Below are 23,217 nucleotides of genomic sequence, written 5' to 3'. Positions count from 1 at the left end.
CCTTTCGAAGCTCGGTTGAGTGTGTAATCCGGCACAGAGAGTACACACACGCACACACTTAAACAAACAAAACCTCACGGTCCCCAGCCTTTTAGACCGTGCAGGCAGAGATAACACTCCATCTCCAAACCTTTAATTTTAAGAAGTGGGGCATTCTTATAATTTCTACACTGATAATATTTTTTCACTGGTTTGTTTGCACGTCGTCGCGAAAGGTTTTTTACCACCCAAATTACCCAGCAGACTAGATCCTTTCTTCAGCGTAATGGGTTTGTACTTTGAAACTTGCATTGGGATTAGAGACCACGTGTGGGTCTTTGAAGTGTAGCAGAACACAAGCATATTCATTCCTTCACTTCTTTGTCAAGAGCATTGTTCGCGTCTAGTGTCTACGTTTCTTCAGGTTCCTGAATGTCCAGCTGAGGTTTGCAGCCCGAGACAAAAGTAAGATACTGCAGCATTCATAACTTTCACATCAGTGGTTAAGCTCTTTTTTTTTTACAATATGCGTGGCCTACAGCTGGGTGACAATTGGCCAAAGGGTCATTTACCGTAGTGTATTCATCATTTGTAATCAATTATCATCATGTAAATTTTTACACCCATGCCTTACCTGGGACTCGAACCCAGGACCCCTCGCACCATAAGCCGGCGTGCATCCGACTACGCTACGGAGGTCGACTAGTTAAGCACTTGTTATGGCGTTTATGTTTCCAAACACAGCCAATACAAACAGATCGCTTTTTCAGTGATTTGTGTAGGAGTATGTGTTTAGTCTGCAACGAGCATACAATCATTCTGTCTGGTAGTCCAACAAACTGAAAATTTTAAAATCTCTATGCAATACATATAAAATACATAGAGAGAGTTTACTATAATATTATAAGATGTAATACATGTATGACTTTTCAAGTGCCTTTGTACAACTGTACATCAATAAAATTCAATGTCAAAATTTGTTAGCATTATGTAGATGTACAAATAATTACCAAGAGAATAATGAGTAAGTATTGTGACTTGGTATGAGAAGAAAGAGTTCAGTAAAGAAGCTTATCTACCTTTAGTTTGTGTTCAGAAGACTGAGATAGTCCCGGTGTGGCTTGAAAACATTCAAAATTAGTTTATTTTTATTCAGGACATATCATATAATATGCAACAATTTATAAAAAAAATATAACAGATATGTAATTAATTATTAAAATACTAATGAAATTAAGAAATAATAAAAACAATGTGTACTTGTTAATACTGTAATGGTGTGTCAAATAAATTAATAAAGTATCCTAATAATGATAATGTGGTAAGGGAAATTGTCTCTTAAATTTTTGGGATAGGAATTAAATATGTTTAATTGAATTGTGGCGCCTCTCTGGCTTGTAATTATAATTTGACTGCAGGGAAGTTTACTTTTTTTTTTTTAATTTTTTAAGCCACAAACAAACATGATATTATGAAACACTTTTAAATGTTTAAAAACAAAAAATTATTTATTTAAGTTCAATTTCTTAGTATTAGTTGGAATGACCAAATGTTGGAAACAAACTGCTAGACAAGCTTAAATGGCAGCAGGTGTGGATGCTTCTATGGAAGAAACTATCAAACGACTGGTGTAGGCCTAGCCTGTGCGAATGCTTTTATTATAATAGTTAAAACTTTTCTTTTGTTTAGTATAATCAAGGATTCTTCTCATAATTGAAGCATAATATTGTAAATACTTCAACAGATCTCATTTTCACAGCATTACAAATCAACAATCAAGAAAACTTCAGTCCCTTAAAATAAATTACAATTTTTAACACTAGAAGCACACTTCTTTCTGATTGGGTAAAATTTCTACCTTCTACAAAACCATCCACAGAAATTTGAATGCTACGATTACAAAAGTAATTGTTCCACTGAACCATCCATACATGTTGCAGTGGAAGACCTTCCAAGGAAACTTTTTTTTTTAACTGTTATGTGGCCTACAGCTTTTCGCCAACGGCCAAAGGGTCATTATGTTCCAGTATAAATCTCAATTTCAAGTCGTTATCAAATATCAGAATGTATATTTTACACCCATGCCTTGCCCGGGACTCGAACCCAGGACCCCTCGCACCGTAAGCCGGTGTGCAGCCGACTACGCTATGGAGGTCGGCTTCCAAGGAAATGTCTGTCGTGTGATAGGGAAGCCTAAGATGCACATAGAGTTCTGTCCCTGCCCGATTACACCCGAACAATTCACCTTCGGCCAACCTCGGGTTTATTTATATAAATTTATATTTCTCTGTTTATTTTAATGTTGCTATACTAACCTAACTAACCGTCCATAGTGTTTTAAAGTGTTTTAATGTAGTTAACCTAACCGACCACTTTAAAAATTTGAATTCATTTTTCCTGCGTGATTAATTTTTTTCCCTAGCCTAAATGATTCTAAGTGTGTAAGGGGAGGGCTGCGCAAAAGTAAAATAAAACCTGAAGTTGGCCGAAGGTAAATTGTTCGGGTGTAATCGGGAATGGCAGAACTCTATGTGCATATTAGGTCTACCCGTGTGATAGAGCATAGAGGGAGAGACAGGCTGTAGACAGCATCGGTGTAGTGGGGAGAGCGTGTGTGCAGTGTCTGGCAGAGGCGGGCTGCGAGGCAAAGGCTGGGCCTTGCTGCGCCGCTACGTGCGGATCCTGACCTGGCTGCCGCGCTACACCCGGGCCGATGCCCTGGGCGACCTGGTGGCGGGCGTCACGCTGGGACTCACCATGATCCCGCAGAGCATCGCATGCGCCTCCCTCATGGGCCTCACCGCCGAGGTAGCACCCAAGACACAACACCGTGTCGGTCAGAATATAGGCCTATCATTTTACCGATTTTAGCTATGTAATAATATAGTGTTGACCTTCAAATAATAATTAACAACAACACAGACATGCAATGAGAGCTTATCTTGCAAAGACACTGTGTTTAACACTTTCATAAAAAAAAACTGCGTAAAATAATATTAGTAAAGCTGTTCAGATGTTTCTGAAGGGATTGTAAAAAAAGTCTTAAACACAAAGGAAATCTCTTTAGAGGGATAAATGGCACTGTGTGTTTGGATCAGATGCAATTTTTATTTCATTTGAAAATTTACCAAGCCAGTTTGCTACATTTTATAACTTCAATTTGAACAAAATTAAATTAAACACACTTGTGCATTGGATTGTATTGCACGGTACACACACATTTTGATGAAAACTAAAATAAACATGCCTAAATGAGCATAACTAAAATATATACATGTAATTATTACTGCATCACACATTTGTGAAATAAACAGCTGGTGTTGAAGTTTGGTTCCTGAAATAATTTCATTCATGCGGCCAACTGTATAAAATTCATATTACTCAATTCCTTTTCGAGAAAAGACGCTGCTTTGAGCTGTTAGGATCAGCAACAAAAGTAAAGTATTTTCAGACACAAACTAGTATACTTTTTTGCCTGTATCCTTGTGCAGTACGGCCTGTACTCATCCTTCATGGGCGGCCTGGTGTACATGGTGTTCGGCACCATCAAGGAGGCCTCCATAGGCATCACGCTGATGGTATCACTGGTCACCTTCGAGTACACGCACAGCCTACCCGTCGAGTTCGTGTTCCTGCTGACACTGCTGTCTGGCTGCGTGCAGCTGCTCATGGGACTGCTCAACCTGGGTGAGTGCATGCCGACAACACTCGGACACCTTCTCGCAATCAGTTCCTTCCTTCATGGCGGCTGTGGTCGCAGGCCAGGCAGTCAAGAAGTGGGGAGGGCCTGGGTTCCAGAGGGTCTCAGTTGAGTTTCGAGATTTGAATAGAATTGCTCATCCAGCATGACTGTAGTCACATACGTCCCAGATTGTTTCTCTTCAGAAATTTTTGATGTGTGGTGCACGATGGCCGGTGCTCGCAGGCATCCTGGTGGACTTCATCTCCGTGCCGGTGACGTCGGGCTTCACCTCGGCGGCTGCCATCATCGTGATGACGTCGCAGCTAAAGGGCCTGCTGGGGCTGACTGGCTTTCAGGCGCGCAACTTCGTGGACAACGTGCGGCAGCTGGCGAGGCACTTGCACCGCACCAGCATGTGGGATGCCGTGCTGGGTGGCGCCTGCATCGCCGTACTGCTCGCCATTAGGGTAACACTCTACTCGCCATCAGGGTAAAGCTCTGCTCGCCATCTGGGTAATGCTTAGGTCACCATTAGGGTAATGCTCTGGTTACCATCAGAGTAAAAATTTTGTCACCATCAGGGTAACTCTCTGGTCACCATCAGGATAATGCTCTGCACACCATCCGGGTAACGATCTGCTTGCCATCAGGGTAATGCTCTGGTTGCCATCATGGTAACGTTCTTTTCGCAGTTAATAACACTAATACATCCTGGAATGTTTCAGGAAAATTTAACAACTTACTTTTAACATCGAATCTTTATACAACATTGCAGAAATGTTCTGAAACTATTGGAAAAAGTTGAGAAGTTACAACAATGTTACAGGAACATGTCTGAAACCAGTATCAGATCCGAGAGAGTGGGTACTGAGAGGCTGAATTCTTCCCCTGTCCTTCCAACATCTTCGTAAAGCAACTGGCATTGCCCAAATTTATGTTTTATGGGAAGAAACTGAAATATCGCCTTTTTATAAACCACTAACCCTCACTCATTTCATTAGTGTCTGAAGCTACCTCTGTCCGAAACCACTGTGCTGTATGGTAGTACTATCATGGTGATTTGGACCCATTATTGTTTTCTGTACTCTATTATTAAATCCATGAGACATGCTAATTTGTGCAATATATTAGATTAATTAATTTTTGGGTATTCTCGACATAACATCAAAAATAACTTCAATATTCAAACAATACAGTCATTCAGGGTAACTTTGAACCATAAGGGTAAACTTTGCACCACCCTTCAAATTTCATTCCCTTTGTGTAACACAAAACATACATTTAATATTATTTCTCTTTGGTGGTTGTATACTGAAGCTTGGTTCATGTTCTATGACGTAAAATGTAAGTTGTTTAGACTGGAGTCTAAATATTTTTTCAGTCATTTGTTATCTATGGTATTGTTTTAGTGTGTCTTATTTTCAAGTCTAAGAGAAAGATTAGGTAAGTGTAATTTATTATTGTCTGCATGTTTATTCTCAACATTGTTGATTAATAATTGTGGACTAAGATTCTTTATTTTTTTTTTTTTTAATTTAATTTATTGAAATTAACATTAGACATTCACATAACCTCTTAACCACACATTTAGGGTAACTTTGAACCGGCTTAAAGTTAGACAGTAGTGTTACTGCACTGACAATAAACACAAAAACTGCCAAGTTTTGAGTCAAGTAACTACATAAAAACTAACCTGTTCACTTAATTACATATGTTCACTTAATTATATACAAGGGTGGAATAAAGTGTTTCAGAAAAAATTTCATTCTGTAGACTTTGGGAATTGTTTTGGCAGAAAAAACTTTGTTTAGGGCTAACTTAAATCTTTATAATACTGTACCAGTTTAGGTAAATATGTAGTTGAGCGGTATTTGCGAAAAAAAATGTTAAAAATCCGAAAATACCTTTATTAGATGCTCTTCAACTTCCTCTTTTCATTAAAAGCGGCGGAGATAAGAAATTCTAAATACTTTAGGAGATATAGCCGTTTTTATTTTGCTATACAAGACCTGGGTTATCAATCGACCGTCGGCATTTTTTTTTATTGCAGTGTGTTTATGAATGCCTAATTAATGAAAATGGTCGATTAGGTCAGGTCAGTTACATTATAAATACTTTGAAACTAAGCGTACATTAAAAATAATATGAATTAATTTCAATGGTTCTTTAGTTTTAAAGTATTTATAATGTAACTGACCTGACCTAACAAACCGGGACAAAGGATGAACAGTAACAACTCACGTAAATTTTTTTTGTTACTTATTACTTGCGCAACAATAACAAATAAGACTTTAAAATTAGAAACATTAATAACTCGCCTAAGTTGGAGGCGGTAATTAAACACTGTTTTAAACAATAAATTAACTAAATAATCACGTATTGGTTCATTTGAATTCTGGCCTATCACGAACAATCACGTGACATCATCATCCAATAAAAAAATAGATAATCATAAACAAGAAACAATGGTGAATTCCACATGAATGCACTGGTATAATTGTGATGAAATTTAAAAATTCGATATCTCCTAAAGTATTTGGAATTTCTTATCTCCTCAGCTTTTAATGAAAAGAGGAAGTTAAAGAGCATAGAATAAAAGTATTTTCGGATTTTTAACATTTTTTTTCGCAAATACCGCCCAACTACATATTTACCCCAGTATTATGTAATCATGTAATGATTACATAGTTTTGAAAAACCTACCATTTAATAATTTGAAACATTAATAATTGTTAATTTTGTTTGTTGTAGGCCAAAATGCCAAAAGTGAAACCTGGTGGTTCAGTCAGCCCAGGAGTACGACGATATGGAACCAAGAGTCGCTACACAACAGAGGAACTGGAGAGGATTCTCACTGACTTAAAATGTGGCAAAATCAGTCAGCGAGAAGCATCAAAGTTGTACAACATCCCAAGAAACACATTGAGGAATAAACTTTCAGGACAACACAACAAGAAAGTAGGAAGACCAACAATATTCTCAAAAGAGGAAGAACTGTTTTTCATTCAACACATTCTGTACCTTAGTGATGAAGGCATTCCAATATCTCTTGTTTGATGTTCAGTGTGTTGTAAAATGCTATCTGGATACCCAAAACTGAAAAGTGCAACAATTCAAGGGGAATATGCCGGGTTGGGACTGGAGTCAGTCATTTTTGGAACGACACAAAGATGCTCTGGAACAGAGACTCGGAACAAATATCAGCAGAAGATTGGCACAAGTGAATGAAGAGACATTAAATGAATTCTTCAACAATTTTGAAGGTGAAGTTAGTGAAGTTTCAGCATGCAATATTTACAATTATGATGAAACTGGCTTCCACGATAACCCCAGCAGAAGAAAACTTCTGTTTCGCAGAAGCTGTCGTCACCCAGAAATAAAAATACGCAATACTACGAAGAGTTGCTACACTGTTGTATTTTGTGGAAGTGCTGATGGCAGTTTCATTCCACCTTATGTCATAATGAAAGGTACTCAGAAATGGTCTGAATGTGTGTATGGTGCACCAGAAGGAACACGTCTGAACACATCAAAATCAGGTTGGATCGACAACAAAGTTTTTGATGATTGGTTTGAATGCCATTTCCTTCCTATTTTGAAGACAAAACCTTGAAAAATTATACTTATTGGTTATTGGTGATAACATGTCTGCTCATCTGTCCATTTACACACTCAAACTTGCAGCAGAAAATGATGTCAGGCTATTGTTTTTTCCACCAAATTCCACTCACTTACTGCAGCCACTTGGCGTTGCATACTTCTCTAGTCTGAAAACATACTGGCGTCAAGTTCTATCTAGCTGGAGAGAAACTAAAGGTGGGAAATAAAGTGGTGGCATTACCAAAAGCAGTCTTCTGCCAGCTATTGAAGGCTACACTTGAAAAGGGGCAAGAAACAGGATGTAACAACTTGAGGGAAGGATTCGAGTGTTCAGGACTAAACCCGGTAAAGAGAGACAAAGTTCTACAGAAACTTCCAATGTATGCCCGAACTACTGACGAAGTACGAGAAGATGTTGGAAATGAGTTCAGAAAATACATCGAGTCAGTAAGAACAAATGCCAGTGACAGCTGGCAAGAGTGTTTAATCTTTAGAGGAAGTCGAAGCCTACTATGCAAACAAAGAAACGGAGGAAAAACAGGAAATGACTGACAAAGGAAGAGGTGGACCAAGAACTCGAGGAGGCAGATTAAAGACTGATGTCATCTTCAGTTAGAACACAAGGAGGACGTTTGCAGAGTAGAAATGACTCTTGTGCATTAGAAATTTCAGATGGGAATCCATCTAACGCTCCTGTTACTCCTGCACAGGAGAGCACGGAAGAAGTAATGTTGGACCACAGCGGTGTAGTGGCAGAAGTGGAGAACACCAGTCAACTGGCATATATGCGATTAATGAACCATCAGCTTCTGTTGCCGCAATAGTAATTGAGCATGAGGCAGTATGTGAAAACATTTCTAACACAGAACTTGCAAGTGTCGCGAGTTTACCTTCTAACACATACGGCGTTGAAGACTATGTTGTTGTTCATTATGAGGGGGTACTTTATCCGGGACACATTATTAAAATAGAGAACAATTTGTGCATGGTTAGATGCATGGAGAAATCTTGCACCAATTGGAAATGGCCTAAAATTAACGATGATTTGTGGTATGAAAAAACTGATGTTTTTAAAAAAATTTCCCCACAGTGTATAATACCTGTAAGTAATTGTGTGAGTTTTTCAAGTTACTGATCCCTTGCTTTGTGCTAAAGTGCGTTTTTTAACCAAAAAACTAAACTGATTTTTTTTTTTTTTTTTTATGGTTAGTTATACGTCTGTAGTAGAGCACTTAGTTATAGTCCATTTCAAATGTTTAATTGAATGCTACATTTAGTATTCTATCAAAAAAAATTTTGTTAATTTATTCAGGTAATATTATTTATGTGTTTATTTTATCAATGTGGTCTGTGTTATGTAGAAAAGTTTGAATATTGTTTTTTTTTTTAATCACTTTTCAGTTGTTTTTTTTTGTACAAAAAATTACGCTTTAATACATAAACTTTATTATTTCTCTTTCTCATCATTGCCCATTATAATACATCAACATCTAATTTTAAAAGTGCATTATATTAATTGTTGGAAACTGTTGGCCTAGATTTTTAGTGTATGTTGTTTGTATGTTTCTTCCAGTGGTGCAAAGTTAACCAGACTTCTAACTTCCACAAAATAATGCATTTCTTATGGGTAAATGTTCCCTGGTTCAAAGTTACCCTGATTGTCAGTGTAACTTTGCACCACGATAAAATTGAAATTTTGGTGATATAATTAATAACTATTGCATTCTTAGCAACATGTAACAATTATTTAGGAGTACTACTTCCATTTTATACCTTTTACCATATGAATACCAAAACAACACAAGTTAGACAACTGTGGTTCAAAGTTACCCTCAATGACTGTACTCCATCGACTAACAAACAATTTTTTTCTTCTCTTTTTGTCCTATCCACCATTGTTTGGACGGCTGGAGGAAGCAAAGCCAGATCTTGGACCTGCCGTTCTCCATTATTCACGTTTGCAGTAACAAGTTGTACATAGAGTCACTTGTGTGTCTCTGTTGTCTCGTTGTGTTGTCCACAAAACCTTTTTGGTATCAACGACTGTTCACTGTGTTGCCCAAAGTAGTTGTAGGTCTGTTTTTAATGTTCGTGTTGAAATTGTCTCATCGTTAGCCCGACATGTTCGTCTGTGCTGTTATTTCTCATGACTTAATTTTCTTTTACTAATTATTCTGTACTGTCTGATATTTAAAAGTGATTTGTGTTTTTTCTCTGTGGGTTTATAGATTCAATTTTATGTTTCACTCTTGAAGTTTTTCCATGACAAACAGCGTAAAACTGCAATGTTGTATGTCCAAATAATTGTATTAAAGCAATAAAGGTCACATTTAACGTTAACCATTCTTTAACATTGGATTAATTTTTTTATTAAAAATGCTTATTGTTGGTACAAGGGCACCAAATTACTGGTTTGGTTCCCCAAGTCCGGCTGTGTACTGGCTTATGGTAGGTACTAGTGGAAAATGGCAAGATAGCCGATCTGAGAATTTAAGCATAAGAAGTAGACAAAAGACAATTGATCGTAGCATTCCAGACCAGTGTGAAGAATGGTAACTTACAATTTTTTCGTTTGATAATTAGTAATGATAGTAAATAACCTATGTTAATAATATATTTATAATCTAAATAATAGTCATTTTATTGATCTTGAATTTGATGGGGTTGTTAGGGTTTTTATTTATTTTAATTCTGTTTCGCAGAAAATGAAAGACATACGTTTTGGGCCGAAGCAAGTGGAGAGGCAGACTGCCGTACAGCAACTGGTCAACAAGTTCTTCTGGTTCTTTTCCATATCCCGAAACTTTTTCGTCGTTCTCGTCTGTTCCTTGTTAGCATTTAAATATGGAACCATGAACATTTCGCCATTCACGCTCACAGGTAGTATGACTTTTGTAACAACGAATTAAAGCTAAATTGATATGATTTTTTATTTTAGCGAAACAACTCGTTATAAATAAACAATTTTTAAAAATAAATTTTTAAGAATTTTTGTAGGCTTGTGAAAACCTTAAGGGGCCCTCACACTGGCAAAAATTTCGTTCAATATTTTGCGCAAAATTATTGGGCTCATTTTTGTACAACAATATTGAAAGGTCTGGACCCCTCACACTACGCAAAAAATATTGCGCAATATTTTGTCAGCCCCCCTCACACGGCATTCTCGTGCTACAAAATATTGACGGGCCCGCAAAACTTTTTCTAAAATTTCAGAAATGTTTTGGAACACTCCACAAAATATTGAACACACACCTTTTTTTTGCGCAATATATTTCCTCACACTCTCAATTTTTTTTGTACAAACACGACACCTTCAAAATGAGTTAAACCTTTTTGCCGGTGTGAGGGCCCCTTTACTGTATTTGTAGTGAATGAAATGCATTTTGCGTTGAGCCGTGCCTGGACGTAGCTGTGTGCTTGCGGGCAGGCGCCATCCCGGCAGGGCTGCCGCGCTTCGGGCCGCCGGCCTTCTCCATCGACACGGGCAACACCACGTACTCCTTCGTGCAGATGTGCGAGCGTCTGGGCCTGGGCATCGTGGTTGTGCCGGTCATCAGCGTGCTGGCCAACGTCGCGATCGCCAAGGCCTTCTGTGAGTTCGGGAAGCCATCTGTTCACAGACGAGAGAGCCAAACGCCCGATCGATAAGAGACCTGCGAAATTCGCGGATTCATTCGGTGATAGGCTAGAATTCAAACACATACGGTATATGTAGGGACACCTGTATTTCGCGATTTAATTTCATATCAAGGTATTTCACAAAACACTTTAGCTTTTTCTAAGAGTCATGGCAAATTATGTGGGTGCAGCAGTACGGTGACCACATTCTCCTTGGCCCCGTCAAGGCAGGACGACACCTCTCACCGACCTCAGCCAATAACCACGGGAGACAAAGCTACAGTATTTTGTGAAATACCTTGACATGAAATGTATTCGCGAAATACAGGTGTCTCTACATATACCTGTTAGATTAATTTTGCTAATTGTTCATCTGGACGAATCTCAACCAGTTTATAAACCCTCAACCAACCAAAACAGGATCGAATCACAGACAAACCAGCTGAGACGACCCACAAGTCGGCAGCCGATGAACTTGCGTTATTTGCCCGAGTGTACAGGGGGCATGTGCAGTCTATCCTGAAGGCCATCGAAACCGCGAATTTTGCAGGTCCATACCGATCGTGCATCTTCGGTTTTTTTTTTTGTTCGTTGTAAATTAATATGGCGGTGTTGATGGTCGATTAGGTTAGGTCAGCTACATTATAAATACTTTAAAAACATTGTGGATGGTTGATTTGGTTAGGATAGCTACATTAAAGATACGGGGAAAAAAAGCATGAACTTCGGGTTTTGGCTCTCTCGTCTGTGAAAAAAAAAAAAAAACTTCCTTTCTGTGAGTAGCTTGAGCAAAACGTTCACTGTGTTGTTGCCTCTCTGCCACATCACAATGTTACCTTTCTGCGGTACCACTAATGTATATTCGTTAGTACAGGATGATAATGAAAATTAAAGAAGAAAGCATCATTCACTTATTATCATTAAAATTATTTTTTTGTTTATTACTTATTTCTTATTTTAAGCTTATTAAATTTTTAGTTGTATCGAGTTGTAGTTGATTTTGTCAATATTGAACACATATCTTAAAATTAAAGGTTATTTTTTTTACATTTTAGTCAATATAACAATTAAAGCATGTTTATTAGTTTTTCTGAATTTAAATATTTCTAAAACATTGTGTTTCCTTTGCAATTCTTAAAGTTGACTGTAGTATGAGATATGCGGCCTTTCTGAAATACAATTTTGTTCACTATTTTACAACGTTGGTGGCACGGCCTTGTGGCTGGTGATTTCGATCTCAGCGTCCGGGATGTCCTTGGACGCATCGCACGAGATGCTGACCCTGGGACTCTGCAACGTCCTCGGCTCCTTCGTGCAGTCCGTCCCGACGACGGGGGCCTTCTCCCGGAGCGCCGTCAGCAACGCCAGCGGCGTCCGGACGCCCATGGCCGGGCTGTACTCGGGTGCGTGCGGTGACGGGGAGACTTCCGTCAGTGGGCTTTACTAGGCCAGCGAACAGAGGCCACGCATGGGTGATGGTTTTCTATTGCAAAGGATTTGTGAAGTTATTTAATATGACACCACCAGAGACTGCAATTATTTGGATATGAGTGTCTGGATATTCTTGCTCTTTGAAAGTAATAGGATTTTTTTCTCGGGAAAATTAAAAAATTTTGCTTGCGAAGCTTCTTTTTTTTTTTTTTTTTGTGTAATAACTTAGCTCTCGGTATACGACATGGTGGGAGTAATTTCGCGAATGCAGTGGAAGTCACGGAACGGGAAATGTGTAAAATCGGCGGTGCTGCCATCTGTGGCAGATGGTGCCAACCTTTGTGGACAAAGGCATAGGCTTTTTTTTTTTTTTTTTTTTTGTTTTAACTGTGTAATGAATTTTAACAAGATGGGCAGTACATATTTTGATAAAATTCCTTGTCGAAAAACAGTTTCAAAGCCAGACTCTATTTTTTTTTTTTTTTTTTTTAAGTCTTTTTCGCTTTTATGTTAACTGTTTCACTGTATAGTTTAACCTTACTCTATGCAAATCGATAGATGGATACATGGATCGCCAAAATCCATTAGGAGACGGTGCCTTAAATAGAAGATGATGTTAGTTGCTTCAGTGCATTGCACATAGCAGCACATGGTAACATGGTTCTAATCAGTGGCGTAACGAGGATTTGTGTATGGGGGGTGTTAAGTAGCATGGACCCCCCCGGGAAAATTTGGATTTTAAAGTGTAAAATATTGCTATTTTAGCAGTTTTCGGTACTTAAATTTAAACATTGTAATGGTAAAAATTTTATTAATTTTAATATGAAATTTGTTTGAGGGATGAATAAGAAATTAATTAAAGATTTGTTGCTAAAGGGGGGGGGGTATTTGTACCCCTAATCCCCCCCCCCCCGGCTACGCCCCTGGTTCTAATTATTTACACTTTTCTTATGCATTTCGTGTAGGTAACATAAAAAAAATTGAAATAATATTGCTTGGTTTATTTGACATAAAAGCCATCCAGAGGCGTGTGTGTTGTTGCAGCGCTGCTGATCCTGCTGGCGCTCAGCTACCTCACGCCTCACTTCTACTACATCCCCAAGGCCGCGCTCTCGGCCGTGCTCATATCCGCCGTCATGTTCATGATAGACTTCCCCATCATGGCGCGCCTCTGGAGGAAGAGCAGTGAGTGCTGTGCGCGAACCTACTCTATGTCACAGGGGTTAAAGTCATGGGAAGCCTTCTTTTCACAGACGAGAGAGCCAAACGCCCGATCGTGCATCTTCGGTTTTTTTTTTTTGTTCATTGTAAATAAATATACAACTCATGATAACTAATGGTCAATCAGGTTAGGTTAGCTACATTATAAGTACTTTAAAACATTATGGACGGTTGATTTGGTTAGGATGGCTACATTAAAGATACTGTAAACGGTTTCCCCCCAAATAAATGCACATGTTGTGGTACGGGGGGGGGAAAAAAAAAAATCGAGCATGAACTTCGGGGAACTTCGGGTGTGGCTCTCTCATCTGTGATATGAAGGCTTCCCTTAAAGTCATGACCACGACCCAAATCGTTCCGAAGTTTTCCGAAGTAAAGGGTTATGTTTGGTCAGTGTAATAAATTATAATATATTTTTTTTAAGTAAAATTTGGTTAGGTTATCATTATTTTTAATCCTTGATGACTGTAAAATATGTAAATCCTTGCAATATGATTATTTTTTTCATAGGCGATTGGCAAAATTCAGACAACTTTAAAACTGTTCGCTTGTGGGCCCCACATTAAGACCCCACTCCAAAATATTAGGGCCTAGAAAAATGTATTGGCCTCGGGGCCCCACAATGTCTAGTCATGAGTGGGGTAACAGGACAGAGTCAGGATGAAAGTATGCGTGCGCGTGTTCCGGCAGAACGGGACCTGTTGGCGCTGGTGCTCACGTTGGTGATATGCCTGATGTTCGGAGTGGAGATCGGCCTGCTGATTGGCACGCTCTTCAGTGCCGCGCAGCTCCTCTACTTCTGGGCGCGACCAGCCATCCGTGTCAACGTGTGCAAGGTAGAGTTCATCCTATCTGTGGTCCATGCTTTCGAAAACAACCACCGAAGACTGCCAATAACTGGAGGATTAAAATGCTCGTCAAAATTTGCCAGGTAGCAACACATCGAAGACAGTTCAGTGAAAGATTTTTTTTTAACTGGCATGTTTGTGGATTGTGATCGCAGCCGTGCCGAATGGGCGATTATTTTGCACGATTATCAAATATCATACATAGTATTAATTTTAATACCAACGAAACATTAGTGAAAGGTAGAATGGTATTTAAAACAAGAGGGTTGCCACATCTGTAGGTATGATTACATGGTAAGTGTGAAGCCATTTTTTGACGTGACAATGTCTAATAAATCAATGAACGCAAGCTGCACACACGAAAAAGGGTCCCGTTACGCACATTGTCCCATTGCGCTGTGTCCCGTTACACTCATTGTAAGCTTGCGCCGCATATCTCTCTCTTCCACTCAATTGGAACAACCATCAATTTGACTTTTTCGAGGCACATTAAACTTGAAACACTCCCATTCGTTTCCTACTTTTCCTATCATCGTCCTATCCTTAACAGAATAACACAGATTGGAAGAAGTTAAATAGAAAACATATATAAAAGTTATAGTTAAAATAATCTCTTCGTTAAAGTAATAAACATATTTGAATTAATGACTTCAAATAAAAGTAAATTTATCAATTAAATTGTAGATTTAATTTCACTCCTTCTTTTTGTATCCATACAAAATAGTGATAATTCAATAAAAAATGATTCAATATTATTCATAAAAGTATGCAATCATTTCATCAATGTTTTGTTATGACATCGTCACGTTAAACTATCGTCCGTAAACCGACTCTACAGACAACTGATTTTTTTTTTCCTTCAGTTAATTGTTGCACCATTTTGGTTGGATGACCAAAACATTTTTGTCAAAAGAAGTGTCCGAACCGAAATCTGAAACAGCGTCACCCCGAGGACACGCCCAGCTTGTCTGTGCCGCGAGGCGGAGTGGACCTCGTTGTGTCGCAGGGCAAGCGCGGCGGGGAGTACGTGCTGGTGACGCCCGACATCGGACTGCTGTACCCGGCCATGGACTACCTCAGGACCGAGCTGGGCAAGGTGGCCTCGCGAGACGCCAAGGGCAAGCTACCCGTCGTCATCAACTGCGCCTACTTCAAGGGCTTCGACTACACGGCAGCTGAGGTGAGCGTGGTGCGCTCGCGAGGCCCCGGAGTGTGTACGCACTCTCTCGAAAGTAAAAAAAAAATGAATGAATGATTGAATAACTGAACTTGCCGTCACCCGCGGTCTCGGGATTGAGACCCGGGGCGGTCATAGTGGTTTTCAGTGGCTCTAAAGGAAATCTCCGGCAGGCGCCAGGTTAATTCGAGGATTAACCGAGGTGGTCGTGGGTTTTTGCCCCTGCGTGTTCCACTAGGATCGGCGGCTGTTGATGGTGGGAGGGGGTCCCTGCTTCTAATACGCACTGGCCCTAAACAGTGTAGAGGACTGTTTCCTAATTGTTCAGGAGGCGTTTGCGAAATAAAGAAACAGTATTTAGGTGCTGGTTTCTTAATCTCGCATCTCACATAGTGTTGATGGGGACACAAGTTACACAGTTACTCTTGACAAAAAATACGTTGGCACGACACACACTCGCACTGATAATTAATTACGTGCTACGTTGCGGCACTTGCGAACAAGATCCCTACATGGGTTTGTGGGTCGACGAAGAGTTTGAGTGGGTTAACGGCCACTCCCGTGATGAACTGGAACTAGCTTTGTGCCCGGGCTCACCTGTGTGAGTCGCGGGCCCATGAAGATTATATTAAGGGGCAAAGTCTTTAAGCTTGCAGTCGGCAGGCGTATGCTCGACGAATTACGTTAATTTCTGTTCGCGGGAGTCGGCCCGGACCGTAAGGTGACTGCGTTGCAAACCGTTGTTCCGCGACGAGCAAAAATTAAAGCGGCCGGGATAAGCCCTGCACCGGAAAAGGGCACGGGGGCACGCGGGGAGAGGAAAGAGGTTTTAGTGAATTATGATAGTTACCAGAATGAAGAATCAGGAGTACAAAAGTTGAAGTCTCCCCGCGGGATCACACGTCCGCCCCGGCCCGTGAGTATAACTCTACTGCCGCTTTGTGACGGCTTGGGAGGGAAGATATATTTTGGGTGACTTTGTAAAACTAATGTAAAACTAATTACTGATATCTGCAATTTAATCGACAAATTAACAACCAATAATACAAAGCTTAGATCTTAAATGTGAAAATGTTTTCAAAATATTGTAATGAATTAATTAGTAGTAGATATACACTAATATTTAGTTCACTTTGAACCATGCAGTGTCGTGATCTCTATGGACACTTTATAGACTCTAGATTCCCGGCCAGAAATTTTAGTAATGCATTTGTTTTTTTTAAGCTTCACGTGTATTTATTAAAGATTTAAAAAAAAAATCATAACCGATTTTTTATGTCAGTCGAACTTAATGACTCCATTGGATGTATCTCCCTACCTACACAATTCTAAAAAAAATAATTCAATTCAACAGTTCGAAATCAAAAGTTATCGCTACACACTTCTCCTGGTGGCTCGTGCAAAAACTTAGTTTGCAAGGATTTAAGTATTGCGACCAAACTTCCATTTTAGTTACGATAACGTAACCTATACCTCCCCTCTCCCCTCCCAAAAAAATATTTATTACACTGAAACCTAACCTAACCTTTTACTTTAGTAAACTTCGGAACTGTTCGTGTTCTGGCTGTGAACTGTTGCCTGTCCACATGAAACCTCTCTGCGCAGACATGACTCGCAGCTGAATTAAATTTTTGTACAAAATGTAATGTCTGTAGTTTTTAAACAAATCTGATGTGTATGTATATTTAAAAATAGTTACATTTTTCAACCTCATAGATGCAAGCTCACTGAAAATGATTAGTGACCCGTGCTGATGGGAATTGAAGTGCACATCCAACATGAACATGACAATACAGTATCAAAAGGCCTAAACAGAGTAGCTTGTTCCTCTCAAGCCAGATTCTTGGTCTCGCGTGAAAATGTAAATGGACAAATCCTGTTTTAGGCTTATCTGGCCAGTTAAACTTATAGTACATACGTAGTTACTTGAGCGGGATTAGTTGAAAACTGGCATTTTTGCATTGTAGATATTGCATGGAAAATACAATATTATAAAATCTTTCTCTTTGGTCAGGAATGTCACAACATAGATGTAATCTTATATTATATTATATTATATTATATTATATTATATTATATTATATTATATTATATTATATTATTCATGTACAAGTAGTTAAATAAAAATCTATTTCTATATGTGTATCTGTTTCAGGGGCTGAAAATTATACTGAATGACTTCAAAATATTCCAGCTGCCCTTAGTTTTCGTTAATATCCCCCAAAATTTGTTGGAGTTGATGAAAACCAATGATTTGGGTGATGTTATTCAGCATGTAAACTCAGATAAAGAAATTGTGGAAATACTGTTTGGTAAGTTAAAAATTATTTATTTTATTATAAAATATTTAAAATCCTAAGTAGGTAATGATTCTTTATTTTAAAATTTTTAAAATCAAATGTTGTATTACATTGGTGGATGAAATATTTGAAGTTTTTATATGATTTTTGTGCATTAGTCAACTTTGAAAATCTCTGTCAATTTAACTCACATTAAAACTCGTTACATGATACAATAAATTTACATTGATTTTTAAGAGTTATATGCACGTAAGTCACTTTTTAAATATACCATTATTTTTCATATTATATAATTATAGTTATTTCACTTTTATAATCTCTTTAATCACTAATGGGTGCTTTGCCATTTTAAATATTCCTTGTGATGGAGTGTACGTTATTTCCATTTTCGATAGGCTCGATTTTGTTGGTCGATCGCATCCAATTTCCAAGATATTTTAGAACATTTTAGAATTATTTATGGAATCTCAAGTCATCCAACTTATCATACCAACATGTTAGGAACCAAACACTAAAATAAAACACCCTTTGAGCTTTCGTTCAACGTTATAGTGGAAGGATGGGCTAATGAACTAAGAGGGTAAATTCTTTTAACGGTGTTTTTTTGAGATTATAATTCAGCGTTTTCAGGGTCTGCGTGGTTTTACAATCGATAATAATCTGTATCAATAATATGTAACATCTCGTGATGGGTCAGATCCAAATTTCCTTGAATCCAAATATCAAATTCGAATCCGAGTCTACGTGTCAAGGACAAAATAAAATAATGTACAAAAATGATTAAAATTAATTAAGTGTTAAAACACTCAACTCCCTGATTGTTTCTTTCACTTAATAATGTTCCAAAATAAATAAAAATTCCAATTTTATTTATACTATAATAATTATATATAAAATGTACAATATCTTGGTGAACAGTAATATGATAGACCTAGTATACATCATACTTTTCAATTTTGAATTATTTTTTTTTAATTTAGGTTCTTTATTTCCACCAATAATTTTCTACAAATTTTTTTCTTGAATATCGAATCTTTCATATAGTGAGGATTTGATGGTGTTTGTGGATTAGACTGGCCCATCCATCTGTAGCACCCAATCAAACTGCATGATCTGTAATAGAAGTAGGCACCCAGACGTTGGAACACACCCTAGTCTGGATTCGTGTTGCAGGCAATGCGACCAGGCTGTCCCACTAGATCTAGTACTTTTATATGTTTTTTAGTGGTCAAGTACAGATCTAGTACTTTTTTATTTAATATAATAATATTACGCAGTAACGTCAATATGTTTTATTATTAAGTGTAATTATTTTTTAAAACTATGGAATGTATGTGTGTGTGGTGTGATATTTAAGTTCGAGCATTGAAATGTCATAATAACTTCCTAAATTGTTAAAACCATAACAAATTATAATTTAGTACTTTTATTTTTCAAATATAGTACTTTTTTCCTCGCCTAAGTTGGTACAAAATATTTTTTTCCCTTGTGGCCACCCTGCAGGAGATCCGGCCACGACCGACAGCTGCTCGCAGGAGACGCGAGTGCTGCTGGAGGGACGGGCGGACAACAGCGAGGGACAGCGCGACGAACGGGACAACGCGGCAGTCGCAAGAGACGAGTCGTGACTCCGGTCAGACGTGACCTCGGCGCTGCAGGGTGGTGTGATCAACACTTTATCAGATCATTGAACGTTTCTTTGTGTCACAGTTCATTTTTTTTTTCTTTCTCGAGACAAGACTTCATTTACTGAATTGTTAAACAGTAAAATTCAATTCATTGCTAGGGTGTCAACCCAGATCTGTAATAAAATTTCCCCTGAGTTTTTCATGTGTCTCCTTAACCAAAATTTCATATTTCCCAATTAATAAAAAATAAATAACTTAACCAATTTTGCAATTTTCTGGAAGAAGAAAAGAAAATTCGGCATCCATCTTCCCCATTGTTGGCATACTTCTTTCTCCAGTTTCTTAATTTCAAAAACAGAACCGTGCGTAAAACCAGTTTATAGCGTGAGTGACCGGGCTCCTGGATTTTCAAGTCAATTCCCTGACATTCCCTGAACAATTGCAAATCCTTCCCTGAATTTTCCAGAATGTTGACACCCTGATAAAATGCTCAATAAAATTACAGCGGAAGTTCTGTACCTCTTTTTGTTATTTAGCTTATGTAAATAGAACTACTTTTCCCACTATCATCGTGCAACCTACCCACATTTCTGATAAAATACCAAATGTTTTGAAGACATTTACACACTTAATGTTATGAAAATTATTCACAACATATTTTACCATGCTGATGCACAGAAATTCGCATAAAGTATCAAAGAATCATGTTCCAAAGTTGCTTAAAAAAAAATTGAACATAACCATGGTAAATTAACTGCATTCTTTCAGGAACATAATACAAACACTATTAATTTGAAGTTGGATTAATAGGCCCTAATAAAAAATACTAGCAAAATATGATAGTTTTGCTCATGTTTTCCACTCAACATGGTATTTTTCATATTATCACAATAAAAAAAATAGTTACTGTGAATACAATAGTAATAAAAATTCCACATTAATGATGAAAAACAAAGTATCAGTTTATTCTTAGGAACAGCGGCACCATTATTTTTATAACATCCCAGCACCAAGCTAGCAGTGAGCAAAGAGGTTCTGGGAGGTTGTGCTGACGTGTTACGGCACTAAGACACTACATCGACGCAAACCAGTGTGTTGATTTCAACATACTGTATCTCAATTGAGGACATTGCCGGAAGAAGGGCACATATTAGGAAACAACAATTTTGGGAAATTGAGTTTGAAGATTTTGTTTCATTGTAAGTAATATTGTATCAGTTTGTAGTTATCCTGGTTTAAAGAGATTAGTAAAACTCTTGTCTTCCGAATTACAAATCATGCACATGAAATAGATGTATGATATACTATTCATATAGAAAGGAAAACAAAATGTGTGTGTCATGTGCCCTTCTTCCGAAAACAGAAATAATTTACCACAAAAATTTACATACTTTATGGTATTATAAGCAGAGTTTTATCAGAAACACAAATAATACAAAACAGTGTATTGAAGAATGTTGGCACCTAATTCTATGCACAGATATAATTAATCTTGTTAGAAAAGAAAATAGTTTAAATGTTTGAGTCTTCATTGAAACAGGTATTTTTTTTTTAACCCCTTTACAAAGCATTTACATTCTCATTTATTTTTTCGTACTCAGTAGTCATTAAGAAAGGCACAAAAAAAATTTATTATTTCCCCCGATGCTGAACAACTTCCACAAAAATTCAAGTAGCCTATCCTACTTGTTATGTCTTGCTTATTCGTCCAAAACCTGCTGCGTCCATTTCTGATCTTCACTGAGATGCCTGAGCAGACTTCTTATGTCTTGTATTTTTGCCGTGGAAACTGTTGGATGTGGGATAACTTCCGGTTGAACTGTCATGAGATCTTCCAAGTTGTGCTTGACGAGAAACTGGAATGGTGTGTGCAGTGGACAGTAGTTTTCAGAACACAAGATATTACCATGTTTGTACTTCAACATTACATACTTCATTATCGTAAATGTGTGGGTTGGCGCTGAAGGTTTCTTCCGGAAATAAGGAGAAAGGGCTTTTTCCCAGTCTTTCAGTAACCCACAATCCATTAGAAGGTGTCTGTCTAGCCAATACAATAACTTCAAGCCAAGGTTTTGCAGCCCCAATTGTTTCCTTCTTTATTTTTGATCCAACAAGACCAAAGTTCCGGTCACACTGTGTGAAAGAATGTCCACGAATCGGGAACAGATGAATAATCTCAACTCCAAAAACACAAGAAAACCAAGCACAAAATTTGAGCATTGTTGTATTTCTATTTTGTCCTTCTGCAGCATCAGAGAGTAAAACCACGGTTTTCATGTTTCCATATTTCAGTAGAAGTTTCTGGAGACAGTCGTGCAAGAATGATGCTACAGAATTGTCATTTTTTGCAGCCTGTGTTTCCATGAAACAGTAAAAATATGAAGAGTTATCATTATAGACATGAATATTGAAGGCGTAAAGCGAACAGTAACCTCTTGTAAAACTGGCTATTGACATTCAGTCTGGGTACAGGATAATTTTGTGCGTAATCAAATTCACAAATTAGAAAAGAAGGGTCGTTTCTTGCCTTAGCAATAAAATCATGCTTCAGAGACTGGTGTTTTTTTATATTTCCTCGTGTGAAGTTCGTTTGGCACCTTACAAGGATCGTGACTATCATTCGCTAATTTCTGCTTACTTTCTGAACAAAAATCGCAAATGTCAGTCTTTGGTGTCCTAACGCTGAAGTTGAAGTGTCCTTCCTTTAAATAGTTTGAAATAATGGGGGTAAGATAGTCTTAAAGCCTGCCCAGTTTCTTGCTTGTAGTATTCTTGAAACAACATGTACAAAGTTATCACATTTAGCTCAGGGTTGTCAAAATACTTCAACGAAGTTTTATTAGCGCAGTAATGTCTTTCATCATGTGGAATCGATTTTAAATGCATTTCCATGAGTGTCAGTACATTGTCTTTGAGTTTATGAGTGTGATTAGCGTGAGTACCTCTACGTTCACTGAAGTCAACTCCATGCAAAAGTTTTGTCTGGATTACTCGCATTCTTTTGATGGAAACTTGAAATAAATTCCAAATGAATTTTTGACACACTGCAACCTTCAGTCCAACAATATTTACAGTATACTTCCATGTGTTCAGCCGTGATTTTTTCACACATGTGCTGTAGTTGCTGCTCTGAGACTTGATCATACAATTTGACAGATAGGAGTCTTGTAGCGACTTTTGTTGGCCATTATAAAATGACCGGAAACATACTTGTTGGTATTCTTCAGAAAAACGGAGGTAACATTTATTTGTACAACACTGACTAAACGATGTGAATACCTTAGCACTAACTTTCTCGCCTTTGGTATTAATGTAACATTCACCCTGCTGTTTCTTAACTTTTGCATTCTCCCGTTTCATGTTTGTGTAGTTATTGTACACCTTACGTACCTTTGACAATGACATTTTCTTCCTATCTCACTAAATATTCACCATTATAAAATACAAACTACTCTCTGATACAAACTGCACCACCTGCAAACATCAACAACACTCATAAAAACCATAGATTTTGCATTGAAAAATGTATTGTAAACTTGGAGAAATATTGAGCACAATATCACTCCTGACATCTAGCATTAAACTATTGAAACACTGCTTTATTTTTGTGGTCTAAGAAGGGATCACATACAACCATATTTAATGTTGAAACAAAAAGTGAAGAGAGAATGGTATGAAAACAAAGAGTTAAAGTGATTTCCGAAAAAAAGGCAAATAATTCCTGTGTTACAGC

General features: G+C 37.9%; 1 protein-coding gene across 1 annotated transcript; it reads left to right on the top strand.

The window, feature by feature from the left end:
• The first annotated feature begins 90 nt into the window (after positions 1-90).
• LOC134541250 (sodium-independent sulfate anion transporter-like) lies at positions 91-20,002 on the top strand. The gene is made up of 12 exons (XM_063384524.1): positions 91-444; positions 2,600-2,787; positions 3,471-3,666; positions 3,905-4,128; positions 9,964-10,141; positions 10,689-10,853; positions 12,121-12,282; positions 13,355-13,495; positions 14,222-14,367; positions 15,386-15,559; positions 17,712-17,868; positions 19,360-20,002. Coding segments are annotated over exons 1-12 (1,857 nt in total). The 5' UTR covers positions 91-443; the 3' UTR covers positions 19,485-20,002.
• Positions 20,003-23,217: the final 3,215 nt, after the last annotated feature.

The sequence above is a fragment of the Bacillus rossius genome, chromosome 18, assembly GCF_032445375.1.
Source record: "Bacillus rossius redtenbacheri isolate Brsri chromosome 18, Brsri_v3, whole genome shotgun sequence".
Classification (NCBI taxonomy): Eukaryota; Metazoa; Arthropoda; class Insecta; order Phasmatodea; family Bacillidae; genus Bacillus; species Bacillus rossius.
The sequence above is the reverse complement of the archived record's forward strand: the minus strand, read 5'-3'. Positions and strand labels throughout refer to the sequence as shown.